This window comes from Poecilia latipinna, unplaced genomic scaffold, assembly GCF_001443285.1.
Source record: "Poecilia latipinna isolate Pla-1442-1.1 unplaced genomic scaffold, P_latipinna-1.0 Scaffold276, whole genome shotgun sequence".
Classification (NCBI taxonomy): Eukaryota; Metazoa; Chordata; class Actinopteri; order Cyprinodontiformes; family Poeciliidae; genus Poecilia; species Poecilia latipinna.
Window position 1 is genome coordinate 506,478 of NW_015112892.1, and position 17,661 is coordinate 524,138.

The window sequence follows — 17,661 nt, forward strand, 5'->3', positions numbered from 1 at the left end:
TCTCTCTCGCTCTCTCTCTCTTCTCTCTTCTTTCTCTAGACAGCCCTTAATTCTTTAAGGAAATTTAAAACAACTTAGAAAAGGTAAATAAGAATGGTAATCTGAGGCCTTTCTCGACAAAGATTTCGTCTTCAGCAGGGGCCCCACATAACAGGGTCTTATTGTACACAACAACCTCCTAAACATTACTTCCTTGAAATTCACTGGTTAAGGATGTTTCAATGGAAATAACTTTCTATTCCAGAGTCTACCTTTTCTTTTTTTTTTTCTTTTTTTTTTGTTTGTTTTTTTAAAATTTCCTTCCCCCCCTTTTTGCATGTAGTCCCTCATCAGAACCACCTGCACAAGTCTCTCCATCCAAAACATGGAAACTGAAGAAAAAGAAAAAAAAAAGAAAACAAAACAACAACAACAAAAAAAGAGTTAAGTGACTGCCTTTTTTCTCCTCAAATTATGCTGTGAATTTTACAAGAATTTATTTTCCCTTTGGATATGTTTTTATACCAAAGCAGTTGTTTTATAGCATATAGGTGTCTGTAACCAATAATGTAGCAGTTCACCACTTTGACGCAAAGTTTATCGAGATCTTATTTTAATGTCAACACAAAACAGCTGCAATATATTTACTTTTAGCAAAACTGGAGACCGTTGGCTATTGTGTATTCTGGCCAGATTTGTTTGCAACGTTTTACCAAAACTTTTTTCCATATTAAATTGGTAGATTATTTTGGGAGTCTTTAGAAAAAAAGGAAAAAAAAACTTTGGTATGTTAGAGAACTTGGTAGTTACTCTGCAGGCTACAGAGTAGCAAGATAGAGGCTGATGGTTTAAAAAAAAAAAAAGGAGACTAATGCGTTCTATTTCTGTGTTTTTTTTTTTTTTGTTTTTTTTTTCGTTTTTTTTTGCCCCTTCCCCCCATCATACTATTTCAAAGGGTGTTGCTGCCTTTCATACATCATTTGGTCAACTTAGCTAGTTTCTGCTGTGATGCAAGACTTTGTCATTGTCTTGCCAGGGTAAGGGTATTTGTGGTAAACCAGTTTGTGTTGAATGGTATAGTTCTGATTTTGGTAGGGCAAATCCCCATGATTGTTGTCCTATTCAAAGGGAAAAAAAAGGTGTCTTGTCAGCCCCACCATAACAGTGCTTTGTCTAGGCAGACATGCATGTCCTCAAAACAGTCAATAACAAGAATATTTTTTTTTTATATCAGGGATTTTAAAGTGCTTTCTTTCTTCTGTTGTTCATTTTTACCACTTTTGAAATTTGAAAAATAAAAACAAACGTATAAAAAAAAACTGCCCACTGTCACCTTGCCAATTAAGGGCGGGCCACAGGTCATGCTGTTATTTTCTAAGAGAAACCATCCTTTCAGCAGTCATGCTTGGTATTTCCACGAACACAAATGTAAAGCTACCTATATTGAAGATTGGGGTTTGATCTGGATGTCAAGGTTAATTGCAGATTTGCAATCGTTTTATTTCATTTTTATTTTTATTTTCATACCCCGCTGAATTTGAGACATTTAGATCTTTTGTCAGTGGTTTTTATTACTGGCACTCATACTGGTACTAAACATTCCAAAAATAAAGACTGAAAAAAGAAAAAAATTTGACTGAAGTGACTCGTAAGTGTGCGCCTATTTCAGATCATGCTGATTGACCTCTTATTTAGAGCAGTTGTCATGAAATGCAGCCCCTTTTTAATAGTTGAAATAGAATTTATGTATATATTTATATTTTTTTAATAAAGGAAGTATAGAACTCACTACCTTGCTCCTGCTGGTATGTTGATTATGTTTGTCAATTTGGTGACCATTCAGTGGGCAGGAACTCCTGTTTTCTTAGTGGCAAAACCTTGCCTTTTGGCAAAGGTACTTGACTACATCAGGACAACACTATGAGGTAGGGTTTGAATCAAACAGGGAAAGCTAGATCTTCAAACCTTAATAATTTTCACAGGGTATATTGTAAGTGCATGTACATCACAAACCTTACTTTTGGTTATATGAGAAGCACATGGTTGAAAAAAAATGGTTCCATCTTTCATAATAAGCCTGTTGAGTTTGTGGGTTATACACAAACACAGATAATTGTCGACATATCTGAACACCCAACCGAAGTTGAAATCCTTTTTATTTAACTTGGATTTAGCTTTTTTTTTTTTTTTTTTCCTTTTTTTTTATTTTATTTTATTTTATTTTATTTTTTTCGGTTTCACTTTTTTTCCCACTTTTTTTGTACATGCAACATGCACTATAGAATTGAACAGCATGGGGGAAAGGATAAGTCCATGTATCCACAGATTGTAAGATCTAGTCAAGACTTTGCTGTGTTTATGACAATGCCCTTTGTATTATATTAAGACAGTCTTATGTATGATATATAAAAGAAGTTAATTGAATCGCTTTGTGTCATCATTGTTTTTCTTTCCATCATTAACACCGCTGCTGCATTAAATAAAAGCCATACCGAAAAAACGCACATATAGACGATCCATGAAAAGGTTGTAGTATGAACAAAAACGGATATCGATATTCCTTCAGTAAATATTTAATGATATGTTGCGATGTTGCGTTGTTGATGACGCCGTGGCTCGTTGGTCTAGGGGTATGATTCTCGCTTCGGGTGCGAGAGGTCCCGGGTTCAAATCCCGGACGAGCCCTATGTATTTTGGCTGAAATTTGCAATTTTAAAGAAAGGTGCAGCTTTCACAAATTTTGAATAGGTAATTGGATTTCTAGCTCTTTAATAATGTGAATGGTGAAGCATTGTTTATTGCGTATACAGGACACGTAGTCCTGTGACGGAGAGAAAGAGTGTGTCGTTTATACTTAACGTTACTGAACTTGAAAAACGAATGATAAAGGAAAACTAAAACAATAAAACGAGGGCTCGTCCGGGATTTGAACCCGGGACCTCTCGCACCCTAAGCGAGAATCATACCCCTAGACCAACGAGCCGTCGAAACACCGCTCTCACAGTAAGAACTTCAACAGGGGCCTTGTGCGTCGGAAATTTCGTGGTTTTCTGATATCTTTTGACAACGTTTTTCTTTGTAATGTTGTTATAATAAGCACGTATAATTACAATAAAGCTGCATAAACTATGAAGTTGCTTCAACAGCTGGGGAGAATTACAAATAAATACTTATAGCCCCAAAACATCGACTTTTCAATGGTATTTAACTTTACATATTTCATGCTTAAAATTTTACGTTCAAAAACACGAAAGAATAAACAACAAAGCCAAATGAACATCCGACTTCCACGTAAACGTCATCGCCATATTGTGATTGGCATTTTTCTTAAAACGCATGCACAGAGTTGTGCAAAGCAGCTTTCTTCAAAATATTTTAAGTTAAGCGTTGTGACTGTGTCGTCTCCTTTCAATAGATTGGAACCACATATCTCTGCAACAGGACATTTTCTGAAAGTGGAAAGATTTTTTCCCCATTGCCTATCCAGCGGTGTATCACATGGGTCAACTTGGGGGTCAGTCATTTTTGCTCTGTGGATGCTCTCCCTCTGAAACATCAACAGAAAGTTAAATATATCGATATGGATAAAAATAAATGGTCTTCTTCTGACACTAAAGTTGTTCTGGATTGAGATTTATATTAGGTTAAACTGACTGACACAGGTGTGCACAGCTTGCACTAATTAAGTATCATTAAAACACAGATATTCCCTACATTAGGTTTTTAGGTTAGGTACACAAAAATTCTGCTGTACCTAAAAATATGACCACATCACCCTCAGGATTTTTGTAGTTCAATTCAGAATTAATTTTAACATTCTGTTGACTGTAAATGCTCGTGTAGGTTTTTGCAGCCAACAAGAATATTTTTCAAATTGTTTTAAGATCTCCTGTATAGCACTTTGGACAACATGAACTGCATTAAAATCTTGCTTACAAAGCACTGATTGTTTGCATGTTAGACAAATAATAAAAAACCGTGTCTTATCTTGATTTAACGATAAAAAAATTAAGATATTGTGTTTTTGGCACAGTAATCTCAATTATTGTCTCTTAACTACTATGTGTTAAAACTATTTCTAGTTAAATAGTTAAGCTGTTAGTTAAAGGTAAACTTTTGTTATGTTTTATTGAGAAAACCTAATTTCAAAGCATGCTTCTTTTTGGACTCCAAGAAGAACACACCACTCACAATATGGCAGACGCACAGACGGCCTGTGTTTTATCTGCTCTTATCAAATGCCTGTGGGTGGCAGCAGAGTGCTGTAGGAAGTTAAGGTAACTACGTCAGATAGAATAAAGAAGAAAAAAATGCCTGGCTGAAATTCCATTGGCCTATCTGATTATTCGATTGACCAATAGTTACATAAATGGTTCTCCATTCTTCCAATTACATTCGTCGTGGGCGGGACATGGCGCCGCAAAATGAAGTAGCATGAGTCCAAATGTAACTGTTGTTTGTGTGGCGGTTTTTTGGATTGTTGATCTGTTTTTGAGATGTTTATGAGACATTTCTTTGCCAAAATCATAGTCCGGCTTTGATTTGAGAATCACACCGGTGGACTTGGCTTCTTGAAAGGATATCAAGCTATCAGAGGACATTAGCCAGCGAAGTTAGCTTAGCTAACTTGCCAGACTGAAACATGCCGAATTTTTGCGCGGCTCCAAATTGCACACGGAAGAGTACACAGTCCGATTTGGCATTTTTTCGTTTTCCTCGAGACCCTGAGAGGTAAATGAACATAAAACGCATCGCACACAAAGACGATCTTAAAGTATTTCTTAAAGTCCCGCTAACTTTACAAGAGTTCTTTGTTTTGTGTATGTTGAGCTCATGTTAACGAAAAGTAATGTTTTACCTACGACCACATTCTTTTAGAGGTTTAAACTTTAGACATTAAAATACATGTCTGTCTGATTACGTAAGTAATACATATTAAATGAAATCACTTATTCTGTCCTTGAGTAGCTTTTATCCCGAATATTAATAATTTCTTGTTACTTTTAATTGAGTAAAACTATGGTGAAGTAGTCCCACTACTCTTTGGGTACTCTGGCCGTTTTTTATGTCAAAATTCTATTCTTTTTGCAAAACAAAATCCCCCAAGTTGCATTTAAAATGTAAATATAAAAGTTTAATGCTGATATTGTTACAGAGGTCAGCCATTAGATAGGAAATCGTGACAAACAACAGACTTGGGGGATGGATTGGACAGGCAAATGAATGGAGGGAGGATCAATTGAGTGCTGGAGAAGCAGATAGTTGAAGAAATGAATGGAGTGAAAAATGGATTGATGAGTGGATTTTGAAAATGGGACAGGAAATACAACCTAGTTGTACATATTTTTCCTGATGTTCTGTTTTAAAACTTATTTAGATCTGGAAAGCACTTAAATGAAATTCCTAAATCCTTGTTGGTTCTGAAATACTTTAGCATAGAACTTCAGACTTAGCTTCTATGTTGGTCAGGAGAAGGAAAAACTAATTCTACTTTAGAAGTTATCCTAAATTAGACTCATTTGCTAAAACATTCACCCAAAACATACATTTGTATTTACATATAATTGTACAGTTTCTTGCTATAAAACAGATTTAATGGCATTTTATTATAAACATTGGAGAGGTCAAGTTTCCACTGGAGGAGAAAAATTAAGAGAACATTTTTTCTTTCCACAAAAATATTTGGAATGTCGTTCTTACAATCATAATAGTCTGAAAGATCTATATTTAAAAAAAATATTATAAACACTTTTACTTGGGAGAGTGTGACTACATTATCGAAACTTAAAGTAAAATGTCATGTTGTAGAAACCTATTGTGTATTTTTGTTTCTAGATGCAGAATCTGGGTGGAGAATTGCCGTAGGGCGGATCTCGAAGCCAAAACAGCCGACCAGTTGAATAAGCACTACAGATTATGTGCCAAACACTTTGACCCTGCCATGGTGTGCAAAACTGTGAGTGTCGACGCCATCTGTGTTTTAGCACTTGTGTGACAAATCTACATCTGTGTAATTCTGTATTTGTATAATCTTATTTGATTGTTTTTCATCTCAGAGCCCCTATAGGACGGTCTTGAAGGACACGGCCATCCCAACCATTTTTGATTTGACAAGCCATCTGAAAAACCCTTACACCAGGCATCGCAAGCAGATAAAAGAACTTGTAAAGAAAAATCTTGTTTAATAATTTAGCTAACTTGGCTATTTTTTATTTTTTGTGAGTTAATCCCAGTTTCTTAATTTTCCCTAGACTGATGAAGATATACAGAGGATTAAAGAGAGACGATGTAAGTATTTGGAGAACCGTTTATAGGTACTTTTGTGTTGACTTATTTATGCATGAAAAAATTGACTGGTGACTGGAATCGATTATTTTGACAGTTAATCGAATAAATAAAACGGCACATTCTGTTGATTTTTCATTTAACCTCTTAAACCTTTTTTATGCGATATTAGAAATACATCAAGTTGATAATAAACAAATGTAATTCACTTATGTCTCTTTCCTCAGTGGCTTCTGCTGAGCAGACCATCAAAAAAGAGGATCTGTCAAACATTGCCGACAACGAGCCTCAGCTTTCGGCCGACGAGAAAGAGTACCGGGATTATTTGAGGTCTTTGTTTGAGATTCTGTTCATGCTGGCAAAACAAGCAATCCCTTTGACCACCGGCAGAGTATCCGAAGAAGAACTCAAGTCCAACAACTTCCAGGCCGTCATAGATTACTGTATGAATGCCGGAGACGAAGCTCTGAGGAAGAGATTCGAGGTGACTGCGGTGAACAGCGAGTACCTCAGCGCTGCCCAGCTGAATCAGCTCCTTGATGTTTGTGAGAACACGGTGAGGGAGGAGATGCTCATGGAGGTGAGGGAGAGTCGTTTCTACTCCCTGGTGACGGGCGACCTGGTCGAATTCGCCAACAGCAAACACTTGCCCGTGTTCCTCCGCTTCGTCAACCAGCAGAACGTCCTCAGAGAGGAGTTCGTGGACTTCCTCCCATTCGTGGACGGAGACGAGGCGGCGCTGGTGGAAAGCCTGGAGGCTCTCCTGGTGGACCGCTGGGGACTCAGCATGGAGGACTGCCGTGGTCAGGCCCACAAGGCCACCGGGACCTCCACCACTAAGATGAAAGCCGTGGCCGTACTGCTTATGGAGAAGTACCCTCTTGCGCTTCACATGCCTTGCTCGCATATGGCGCTGAACATCCACCTCGCCAACAACCTGCCTTTCCCCAACGTGCAGATCGTCATGGAGAATCTGAGGAGGATTACGTCCTTCTTTAAAACCCCACACACTCAGGATGAGCTGGACAAGGCCATCTCCATTCAGTTCCAGAAGAACGAGGAGAAAGGAAATGCTCTCAAAAAGATGTGCTCCTCCGGATGGACGGAGCAACACAACATCTTTGACGTGCTGCTGGATATATTGCCTTCACTCCTGCTGTGCATGGACAGCATTCGGGACAATGCCGACGGAAAGTTTTCCAGTTGTGTCACCGCGGATGCGTATTCCATCGGAGAAAGCATTGCGGACTTTGAGGTGATTGTCACCGTCGTCATCTTGAAGAACGTTCTGACGTTCACCAGAGCCTTTGGGAGAAACCTTCAGGGGGAAACGCTCGACGTGTTCTCCGCCGCAAACAGCCTAACAGCGGTTCTGTACTCCCTCAACGAGGTCAACGACAACATCGACGTGTACCACGAGTTCTGGTACAGCGAGGCCGTCAGCTTGGCAGCCCTCATGCAGATCCCTCTGTCCGTCCCGAGACTCTTCCTCCGGAAGCAGCGGGCGGCTGACCTCGGCGAGATCCAGGCCGAGACGTACTTCAAGGAGTACGTGACCATACCCGTGATCCGTGGCATCATGCAGGAGGTGGAGGACATGTTCTGCGACAACAACCTCCGAGCTCTCAAGTGCCTGTCGCTGGTTCCGGCCGTCATGGGCCACATGAAGTTCAACACCACGGAGGAGAACTTTGCCGAGGTCTACAGCGGCGACCTCCCGAACCCGGACACGCTTCCTGCCGAGCTCCACTGCTGGAGAATAAAATGGAAGCACAGAGGGAAAGAGGTGCGCTTGCCCACTACCATCCACGAGACCCTGCAGTTGCCGGACGTCAAGTTCTTCCCCAACGTGGACGCCTTCCTCAAGGTGCTGTCCACCATGCCAGTGCTCAAAGTCGAGAAAGGCACGGGCGAAACCGCCACCGAGCGGCTGCAGGCGTACCTCGGCAGCGTGCCCGCGAAGCATTTGAACAAAAGTCTGGCAATGCTCCACATTAATACCCATGTCAAGCACGACCTGGATGTCATGGTGGACAAATACTGCCGGCTGTACCCCGAGGATGACCCCGAGGCTGAGGCCGAGGACGTTGGCGAAGACGTTATTGTGACCAAAGTGATCTGAAGCTTTGGCTCAAATTCTCACTTGTTATCTTTGAGTAAAATACCACAGTTTTAACTACAAAAAAAAGGTGAATATTATCTTATTACTGCATCTGTAATAAATTTGTCATCTTAACGCCTTGCAGTCGGTTGTTTTAACAGATATGCTGCTTCTTAGCCCGCTAGCTGTAGCTACAACAATAGTTACTATAAAAGAGTTAAAGGTGGTGATGCATGACTTTACTATGATGGAGCATTAGGGCCATGCTATGAGAACAAAGATGATAAAATTAGAATAAAGTCATGAGAATTAAGTCATAATATTACAAAAATAAAGTTGTACAATAATAAAATCAAAAATAATACAAGAGTAAAGTCATACTTTACTTTTGTAAAGTATGACTTTACAAGAATGACTTTACAAGTACATGAATGAGCAGGAACACGCAGTGCTATGCAATACGTAACAATAAGAATGATGTTACAAAGAAGATCATCGGAGCCAGCAGGCAGTTCTGGACGACACAAGCATTCCATTAACATTTTCACTTGAAAGCAGAATAGAAAATATTCACAACAAATCTCAAGTTTTTACAGAGATTTCACAGTCATAATCTGTAAAATTATAATTTTAGGGATTATGACTTTAACCTGTAAAATTTTCTTAATACTGACTTTATTATCGTACGAGTTTATTTACGTAGTATAACTTATCGTGATACGACAACTTTACGCTCAATTCGACTATTCTCTTAATTCAACTTTATATTCTTTTTAATATAACTATTCTTGTCATATTGTAACTATGTTAAAGTTCACTCCGAAATTCAAACGAATGCGAAGTGGATGTTTTATTATTTTTTTTATCAGTTTATGGAGCTTACATTTTTGAGAGATTTTTAACTAAAAATGATAGAAAGTGTTTATTGTGTGATGTGTAAATATTTCGTGTTTCTCCAACAGACTTTGAGTAAAGTACGACATTTGAGTTCTTGTACGCAATGACGCCGTAATAAAATGAATTAAATCTTAGTTTTTTTGTATTTTTATTATAGTTAGCCTTTTGATATTTGTGACTTTTGTAATTGATCTGATAACTTCTGTGTTTGTTTTTTTTTCTAAATCAAATGATATGATGCAGGCAGATCGCTCAGTTTTTTTTTAGAAAAAGGTTCTTCATCCGGGTATCAAATGGGAGCAGCAAGTTTGGTAATCTGTCTCCTACTGTGTTTCTTTATTCTGGTTTTTAATAGTCTTTCACTTATTAAAGAGCAAGTATGTTGGAAGTGCGTCTATACTATGTTCAATTATCGTTTTATGCCAGGATATGTCTAAACAAAATGTGACACTTGTTTTTTTTTCTACTTGTGTTTTGAACATGATTTTGTTCTTGTATATTTTTGAGAGAAATGTTTTAATTTTTTTTCTTAAACACCCTGTAAAAACATGAAATCTGTTCCTTTTTTCCATGTTTAAGTCATTAATCCATGTTTTTAGTCCTGCAGAAATATTAAAGTTGTCCATTAAAATAATCTATTAAAGCACGACTGCCTGGTTTGTTAGGTGCACAGTTATGTCGACATTAAACTTTCTCAGCAACAGTCACGTCCCAACTAGCTCAAGCTACACAAACTAGCTACACAAAGTTGTTAATGTCATTAAATTGTTAGATATAGAAAAAAAATTACATTTTAAATATAAATGTTGACAAGCAACTTCTAGCAGAGGTCATATTGTCAGGCATCAAAGTTGCTGAGTCACGTAATGTACTTCTGGTGGCATTACCAGAAGTACGACATTACAAATTATCTTAAATGTTTCTCAGTATATTAGAATATAATTTAAAGATGGATGTCATTCAATTTTAAAAAAGGAAAAATAAAAATGTTTTCAAGTTTTTTTCAGTTAATTTTGATGATTATGGACGTCAATAAGAGATCAATATTTTTCATAAATTTGCCTTCTGAAAAAAAGTTTCTCCATGCGCATATATGCTCTCAATACTTAAGTTCTGTGAATTTCTGCAAAAAATAAATAAATAAACTTTCCAGGGTTCTGATTTTTTATATATATTTTCAACGTCACAACGTTTCAAGAATTTCAATGACCAGTGGGAGGATTTTCTAATATTTTGTAACTGTTTGAATGTAGGCTGTACATTAAATCCACTTTTCACTGATTCTTTTCTGACACAACTACAAGCTTTTCATGTTCTTTGTAAATTCAATTTAGATTGTATTAAAGTCATTTATTGATGACATATTAAGCGGAAGCAGGTAAATGCCGCCGTGCGTGCTATTTAAATGTGATGAAATCTGGAAAGTCCTTGAATTTTATGTTAACCGAGGTGTGACAACCCTGAATACACGTTTCACTTTGTGATTCACTACCTTTTCATTTGTAACTTCATTTAAATGTGTTCTTGTGTTGTGTCGCCTGTAAGCGTTAATTTAAATAAGTTATATTCCTTTTTGAACGTCGTAACATGGCAGCAGGAGGGTTAACTGTATCTCCTCCCTCTCCGTGCAGGACGGACGCAGACTGAGTTCAGGTGATGTTTCGCCGTACAACCACGCAGGGCATCAGACAAATGTGGGGTGGGGTCGCTTTGATGCGCAACCAGACAGCGATGCTCACTCCACGGTTAGCCCCAAAGTCTTAAACTTCACTAAGACCGAGCACCCTGCAGAGGGAGGCGATCTGTTCAAGGGGAGCTGCAGAATTGGAGACTTTTGCATCGAACGTCGCGCGTTTTTATTATTATTATTATTTACCTCCCTCCTCTCTGCGCGTTTGTCCACGGATAGAGCCTGTTCCTCCCCTTGCCCATCTTTTCCAGTCAGCTTCCTCTTCAGGTTGAGCGTTATGGCCTGGCCGTGCATCACGCGCGCTTGCTGCATCAACCGCTTTTGGACCGAGCTGGACAAGGCGGACATCGCGGTGCCTTTGGTTTTCACCAAATACTCGGATGTGGCCGACGTGCAGCACCTGCCCCACCACCCGCAGCCCAGGCAGAAGAAGGCCGCGGCTATTGCCATAGAAACCCAGCCGCATCCGGAGGAGCGAGAGGCCGCCAAGGCACCGCCCGCGGCGGGTGGTGCCGCAGCGGCCAAAGACGGCGCGTCCGCTGCGTCCGTCATGCGCCAAGACTTCAAGGCGTGGAGAGTGCGCCCCGAGCCCAGCTGCAAGCCCCGGAACGAGTATCAGCCGCCGCCGGCTCCGTTCAGCAACGAGACTCAGTATCAGAAGGATTACAAGCCCTGGCCCATACCGAGGAAGCACGACCACCCGTGGATCCCCAAGCCCAGTCCCACCGCCGGCTCCAAGCTGGAGCACGCGGCGGCGGCGGCAGCAGCAGCTGGCGAGAGCGAGAGCGGCGTGGAGAAGAGCGAAATCGAAGAGAAGATTCAAGAGAAGGAGTCAAAGGAGGCAGTGAGGAGGGAGAAGTCCGCGGAGAGGAAAGCGGCAGAGAAGACGGAGGGACCCGCAGAGGTGAGCGCAGAGCAGCGGAGAGGCAGAGCCGCAGCGGACGCTCTCAACAGACAGATAAAGGAGGTTATGTCGACTTCTAGCAGCTACAGGTAAGAGTGTGAGGGTAACCCAGGACGAAGCTGGCGCTTATATCCTGTAACCCTTTCATGCATGATAGGATTTTTGCATTATATGGGCATAAAACATATTCCAGTTGGGGTACAGGAAATCTTTAGACTCTATGTGGGGAAAATCCGAGCATCTCGGAAGGAATCATGCAGAATTTTACTTTGGGCCCACCTCCTTATGCCCACACAGCTTGATTTACAGATAGAACAATCAATGGGTCGACAGTAAATCAACCGACACAATGGGTTTCGCTTAATTAACACAGGAGTCACGTCACAAATTTGATCAAATGAAAGTATATTCTAAAAATTAGTTTTTGCATAGTGATCCTGTAGAGCTTCGAGTTCAGAATTTAACAGGAAGTAAACAAAGAGTTAAAATCACCACATGGGATGGTCCTTTATTTCCTGAATCAATTAAGTAAAAATTGAATTAGTACAGTTTTTTCATTCCGTTAGCTGTTTTTTGTGGGTTTTCCTTTAAAATGTTTTGTTAAAGCCTTAGTCTAAATGTGGAAGTAGGTCTCTGCAAAATACTTTAATAGCATAATAAACGGAAATAACAGAAAAACAAAACATATTTGTGTGCCTCTACAAAATTATAATTTGAGAAACCAAATCTTATTTAGATAGAGTTGGGACGCTGGAATACCTAAAATAAAATAAAATTTCAAGGAGAGAATTTTGAAACTATCTCACCATGCGAGTATCGATCTGATGCTGTTATCAACTTAGTATTGATATGCTATGCTAAAATAGATCATTTGTTTTTAGGAAGCGGCCAAACTATGTTACGTTCGCCATCAACTGCTATAAACAGCCATTACTTGTTGATTTATTGACAAAAGTTTTTAAAGGTATGCCTGAAATGAAGCACCAGCAGAAATAATGAAATTAGCGTTGAAGTATGACTGGTAAAATAGCTAATAATGTTTTCCTTATTATATGTGCAACTGGTTTGTCAACCTGCAAATCAGTTGTGAATTCAGGTACTATTGACCTAAGCAGCCACAAACTGTACTTATTAGCCAAAACCCCTACAAATTACATTAAATACTGCTGCTTCCAGTGGGAGCCAGAAGAAAGACCCATAATCGTTTCCCCAGTAAGCCTCCGAGGAATAAGGTGGATAGAATGTTCAGTTCCAATGGTATCAATTACATCAGCAGTGATGTCATCACTCTATGATATCACAAGGGAATTGCTCTCTTGAATGTGGCTCGCAGACAGAGTTTTCTCTGACCTGTTCCACAGTTCAATCGCGGCAGATCACCCTTCAGAGCTTGTTAGATATCGAATCCAGAGAAGTGAGAATTTACCAGTCATGAAGCAACAGCAGACTGCTTTTAAACATGAAGCTTTTCCAGCTAAGCTTTCATGGGTCGACATAGTAGATCTCAACATCCAAGTCGACTATGATGCTGTCATTTTCCCTGTTGAAGATGACAGCGTCAGCCCCATTGAGCCGGAAGATCTATCAGAGATCCAGGGGGAATCAAGTCCTTCCGGCAACTTTGAGACATCTTTGGAAGACGAGCAGAAAACAACACCCTCTGCTGGCTTCGAGATTACCCCCTCAGTGGAAGACTTGGAAGAGACAAACCAACACATCAAAGATCTGACAAAGCAGGTAGACGATCTTAAAACAGAGTTGCAGAGAAAGAATTTTGAACTCCACGAGGAAAGAGACCGAAGGATTGTATGTCAGGCTGAAGTCAAATCCCAGCAGGAGGAGATTCAAAAACTGCAAATGATGTTGGAAAAAGAGCATCACCAGAAAAAGATTAAAGATGTTGCAAAGGTTTCCTGCTCTTCCAAAGTCACAGTTGACAAGAGTGCTCTTCAACAGCTGGAGTACTTCAAGCGGGAGGCTGCAAAATACGCTTCCCGCAATAAAGGCCTAATTGAAGTAATGGTTGAAGAATACAAAGTGAGACTTAAATATGAGGAGCAGCTCAAAAATCACTCTGAGCAAGCTTCCAAATTTAAGGCTCAGGAGGAAACGATGAAAGCTCTCCAGGGTCAGGTTGCAGACCTTAAGGTGGAGTTAAAACTTGCTCTAGAAAATATCCATCCTAGAGTCTCCACCCAACCAAAGACCCCCCTGCAAGCAGAGGAGCCCAAGCAAAGGCAGACTTTCAATCAGCAAGGGGTCTCTATGCATAGCCTGACTCGGCCTTTGCGCCGACCCACATCCAGCTTGCAAACGGAAGGCTCCCTACAAATAGAGGAGACCAAGGATAGACAGACATCCAATCAACCAGGGAGGTCCGAGGAAAGACGGACCTTCAATCAACAAGGGAGGTCCGAGGAAAGACGGACCTTCAATCAACCAGGGAGGTCCGAGGAAAGACGGACCTCCAATCAACCAGGGAGGTCCGAGGAAAGACGGACCTTCAATCAACCAGGGAGGTCCGAGGAAAGACGGACCTCCAATCAACCAGGGAGGTCCGAGGAAAGACAGACCATCTATCAAACACAGAGGTCTGACAAAAGACAGACGTCCATGCGACCAACCTCAACTGGTTGCATGGAGGGCCTTCATGTTGGCATTGGCATGAAGACCAATCTAAGCTCGGCTCGGCCTTTACACCGACCCACACCCAGGTGGTACTAACCTAGGTCACTATCCAAACCCAGGTTTTGCCAACACTGGGCATTATTGTAAATTCAATCCTTTACTCCTGGGGTTCTCAAAGTCGGTCCTCGAGGCCCGACTTTGAGCACCCCTGCTTTACACAAATTTAGGAAATCAAAACAGACTAATCAACCAGTGAGGTCCGAGGAAAGACGTACCTCCATTCAACCAGGGAGGTCCGAGGAAAGACAGACCTTAACTCAACCAGGGAGGTCAGAAGAAAGATGGACCTTCACTCAACCAGGGAGGTCCGAGGAAAGATGGACCTCCAATCAACCAGGGAGGTCCGATGAAAGGTGGACCTCCAATCAACCAGGGAGGTCCGAAGAAAGGTGGACCTCCTATCAACCAGGGAGGTCCGAAGAAAGAAAGATGGACCTTCAATCAACCACGGAGGTCCGAAGAAAGAAAGATGGACCTCCAATCAACCAGGGAGGTCCGAGGAAAGATGGACCTCCAATCAACCAGGGAGGTCCAAGGAACGACAGACCTCCAATCAACCAGGGAGGTCTGAAGAAAGACAGACCTTGAATCAACCAGAGAGGTCCGAGGAAATATGGGCCTCCAATCAACCAGGGAGGTCCGAGGAAAGACGGACCTCCAATCAACCAGGGAGGTCCGAGGAAAGACAGACCATCTATCAAACACGGAGGTCTGAAGAAAGACAGACGTCCATGCGACCAACCTCCACTGGTTGCATGGAGGGCCTTCATGCTGGTAATGTCATGAAGACCAATCTAAGCCCGGCTCGGCCTTTACACCGACCCACACCCAGGTGGTACTAACCTAGGTCACTATCCAAACCCAGGTTTTGCCAACACTGGGCATTCTTGTAAATTCATTCCTTTACTCCAGGGGTGCGCAAAGTCGGTCCTTGAGGCCCGACTTTGAGCACCCCTGCTTTACACAAATTTAGGAAATCAAAACAGACACAGACACATAAAATTACTGACTCCAAAATCAATGGAGAAAACAAGATCAATTTCAGAGTTAAAATCCCCAAAATAAACATTAAAACTGTCCAGAAACAACCAATCAGAACCAAAAGGCAAACTTTTGGTTCTGATTGGTTTCTGATGCATTGAATATGTCTCAGCACATTCAACACATTAGACTACTAATGTACTGCAGCTATGCAATTGGCAGAAATACAACCTAACCTTATATCATAATTGTATATTTATAGAATGATTTAGAAAACAAAATCCTATACTTGTCAAATCTATTTCGACCCATATTAGAGCTTTGCATTGATTTCCCTTCATTTTAGTAGCTGCGATTTTTCCTAACCCTAACCAATACTAGTCTATTCCTAATTAACTAAAACTTAATTCACACTTTACCTCTAAATGTAAAGTGGTATGTAAAGCAATGAATCCATGTAAAGCAATGAATCCATCATACTAGGACCAGGTCTTGATCCTATTATGATGGACATAATATGACACTGTATATATGGTGCGTTCGCACCAAACACATTTTGAGCATCAGGCACATCTGGTTTACATTCAATGCGTCGAGGGACGATGCGGCGCGTTTGGAGCGTCTAGCGCAGCGTTGAACGCTTCACATAGATTTTGAATATAAACCAGAGTCGCCTGACGCTCAAAACGTGTTGGGTGTGAATGCACCATTAGAATGTTCAGTTCCTATGGTAACAATTACATCATCAGTGATGACATCACTCTTTGATGCATCAAATGAATCTCTCTTGAGTGTAGCACACACACTGTTTTTATTCAGACCTGTTCCTATTTCAGACTTATAAGTTTTAAGTTATGAATCTTATCTAGGAGCTGTTTAAATTATTTGAAGGCACAGAATCAGCCCAGTACAGGTTCACATTCTCAGGTGAAAGAGACTGAGACCAATCTAAGCCCGGCTCGGCCTTTACACCGACCCACACCCAGGTGGTACTAACCTGGGTGTGGGTTAGTACCACATTCCAGTACTGTAATTTCAGTACTGGAATTACACCGAACATAAATTAGTTTAATCAAACATGTCATGAATATGTATGCATGCCATGTACTCCATCTTAAGTCCAGAGCATGGTAGTTTTTTTTTTATTGCTTTTGCCACCACTAGATGGTGTGCATATAAGTTATAACATAACTACACGGCACAGGGGTTAAGCACAACCCACATATGGAGGCCTTAGTCCTCGGCACAGCTGTCGCAGGTTCGATTCCTGGCCTTGGCGACCTTTTAAACCTGTGTGGCAAAGACATGTTTATTGATTGTAAACTATAATCTGTAATAAAAATAAATTCAGTATCAGTATCGCTCTGCTTTTTGTGCATCCAAATCCTTTTTTTGGACATGTTCTACAGCTCCTGTCACTATCTTGCTAATTATTTTACTAAAATATTAACTCTGCTTCTTTTCCTGCAGGACTTTGTGTTATGCATGGCTTTTCCGTACACTAACTGAAACTCGCACAATTAAGCAGTTCTGCTAATAACATGTTTTTTGGGGACAAAAACACATAACTTACAGTCTAATAACATTATCTCCTGTTGAAGTGTTTTCAAGAACAGTTCAGCTCCATTATTGGTGAAAATGTCTCTTGTAGACAGTGATGCATGATTTTCACTTGGATATTTGATTATTTTCATTTTATTGCCAACATAAAATAAAAAATAAAAATAAAATTTGAAAAAGTCCGAATTTTTGTAATTTTTAAAAATAATTGTTAGTGATTTATTTTTGTTGAAAGTATTTTTTTCTTAACCTGTGAGGATGTCCTACAGAAGGATGTGTCAAAATACATGTTTTGTGATCTTACTCTAGCTTGCCAGCAGGGGGCAGTGTATGGCATACCACACAAGACTGACTCAGAAGAAAACGGCTTTAGTGTAGCTTTCCATTGTAGTGAACAGTGGGGTCAACCAGTAGATTTTCTTTAACTTTAACCCTAAAGGTAGAGCCTGGTGCCTCACTGTTTGGGCTGATGTCGAAGATCTTTATATATATATATATATAATATATATATATATACATATATATATATATATGTATATATATATATATATATATATATATATATATATATATATA

General features: G+C 40.3%; 2 protein-coding genes, 1 long non-coding RNA gene and 2 other non-coding genes across 7 annotated transcripts in view; 3 read left to right on the plus strand and 2 right to left on the minus strand.

The window, feature by feature from the left end:
- Positions 1 to 2,592: 2,592 nt before the first annotated feature.
- trnap-cgg (transfer RNA proline (anticodon CGG)) lies at positions 2,593 to 2,664 on the plus strand. The gene has a single exon. It is a non-coding gene; the product is annotated as a tRNA-Pro (tRNA).
- A 226-nt stretch (positions 2,665 to 2,890) lies between these two features.
- trnap-agg (transfer RNA proline (anticodon AGG)) lies at positions 2,891 to 2,962 on the minus strand. Its single transcript has one exon. It is a non-coding gene; the product is annotated as a tRNA-Pro (tRNA).
- Positions 2,963 to 4,373: 1,411 nt separating this feature from the next.
- On the plus strand, positions 4,374 to 8,500 carry thap12b (THAP domain containing 12b). Its single transcript, XM_015033699.1, has 5 exons — positions 4,374 to 4,710; positions 5,815 to 5,935; positions 6,036 to 6,143; positions 6,231 to 6,267; positions 6,492 to 8,500. Exons 1-5 carry the CDS (start codon positions 4,622 to 4,624, stop codon positions 8,384 to 8,386), a joined length of 2,250 nt encoding a protein of 749 aa, XP_014889185.1. The 5' UTR covers positions 4,374 to 4,621; the 3' UTR covers positions 8,387 to 8,500.
- A 2,273-nt stretch (positions 8,501 to 10,773) lies between these two features.
- LOC106948171 (uncharacterized) lies at positions 10,774 to 11,227 on the minus strand. Its single transcript, XR_001425123.1, has 2 exons — positions 11,139 to 11,227; positions 10,774 to 11,078 (listed from the first exon to the last, which is right to left on the minus strand). It is a non-coding gene; the product is annotated as an uncharacterized LOC106948171 (long non-coding RNA).
- map6b (microtubule-associated protein 6b) overlaps positions 11,072 to 17,661 on the plus strand; it is an 18,122-nt gene continuing 11,532 nt past the window's right edge. For all 3 annotated transcript variants that reach the window (XM_015033701.1, XM_015033702.1, XM_015033703.1), the window contains exon 1: positions 11,072 to 11,945. In XM_015033701.1, coding sequence (XP_014889187.1) covers positions 11,230 to 11,945 — 716 coding nt within the window. In that variant the 5' untranslated portion in view covers positions 11,072 to 11,229. The remainder of the gene's footprint in view (positions 11,946 to 17,661) is intronic.

What these genes read in the sequence shown, in the direction of transcription:
- thap12b (XM_015033699.1), top strand. Translation starts at nt 4,622, where the DNA reads ATGCCGAATTTTTGCGCGGCTCCAAATTGCACACGGAAGAGTACACAG. An exon ending in GCAAGCAGATAAAAGAACTT is followed by an intron (nt 6,144 to 6,230) that starts GTAAAGAAAAAT and finishes AATTTTCCCTAG; the next exon opens with ACTGATGAAGATATACAGAG. An exon ending in GAGGATTAAAGAGAGACGAT is followed by an intron (nt 6,268 to 6,491) that starts GTAAGTATTTGG and finishes CTCTTTCCTCAG; the next exon opens with TGGCTTCTGCTGAGCAGACC.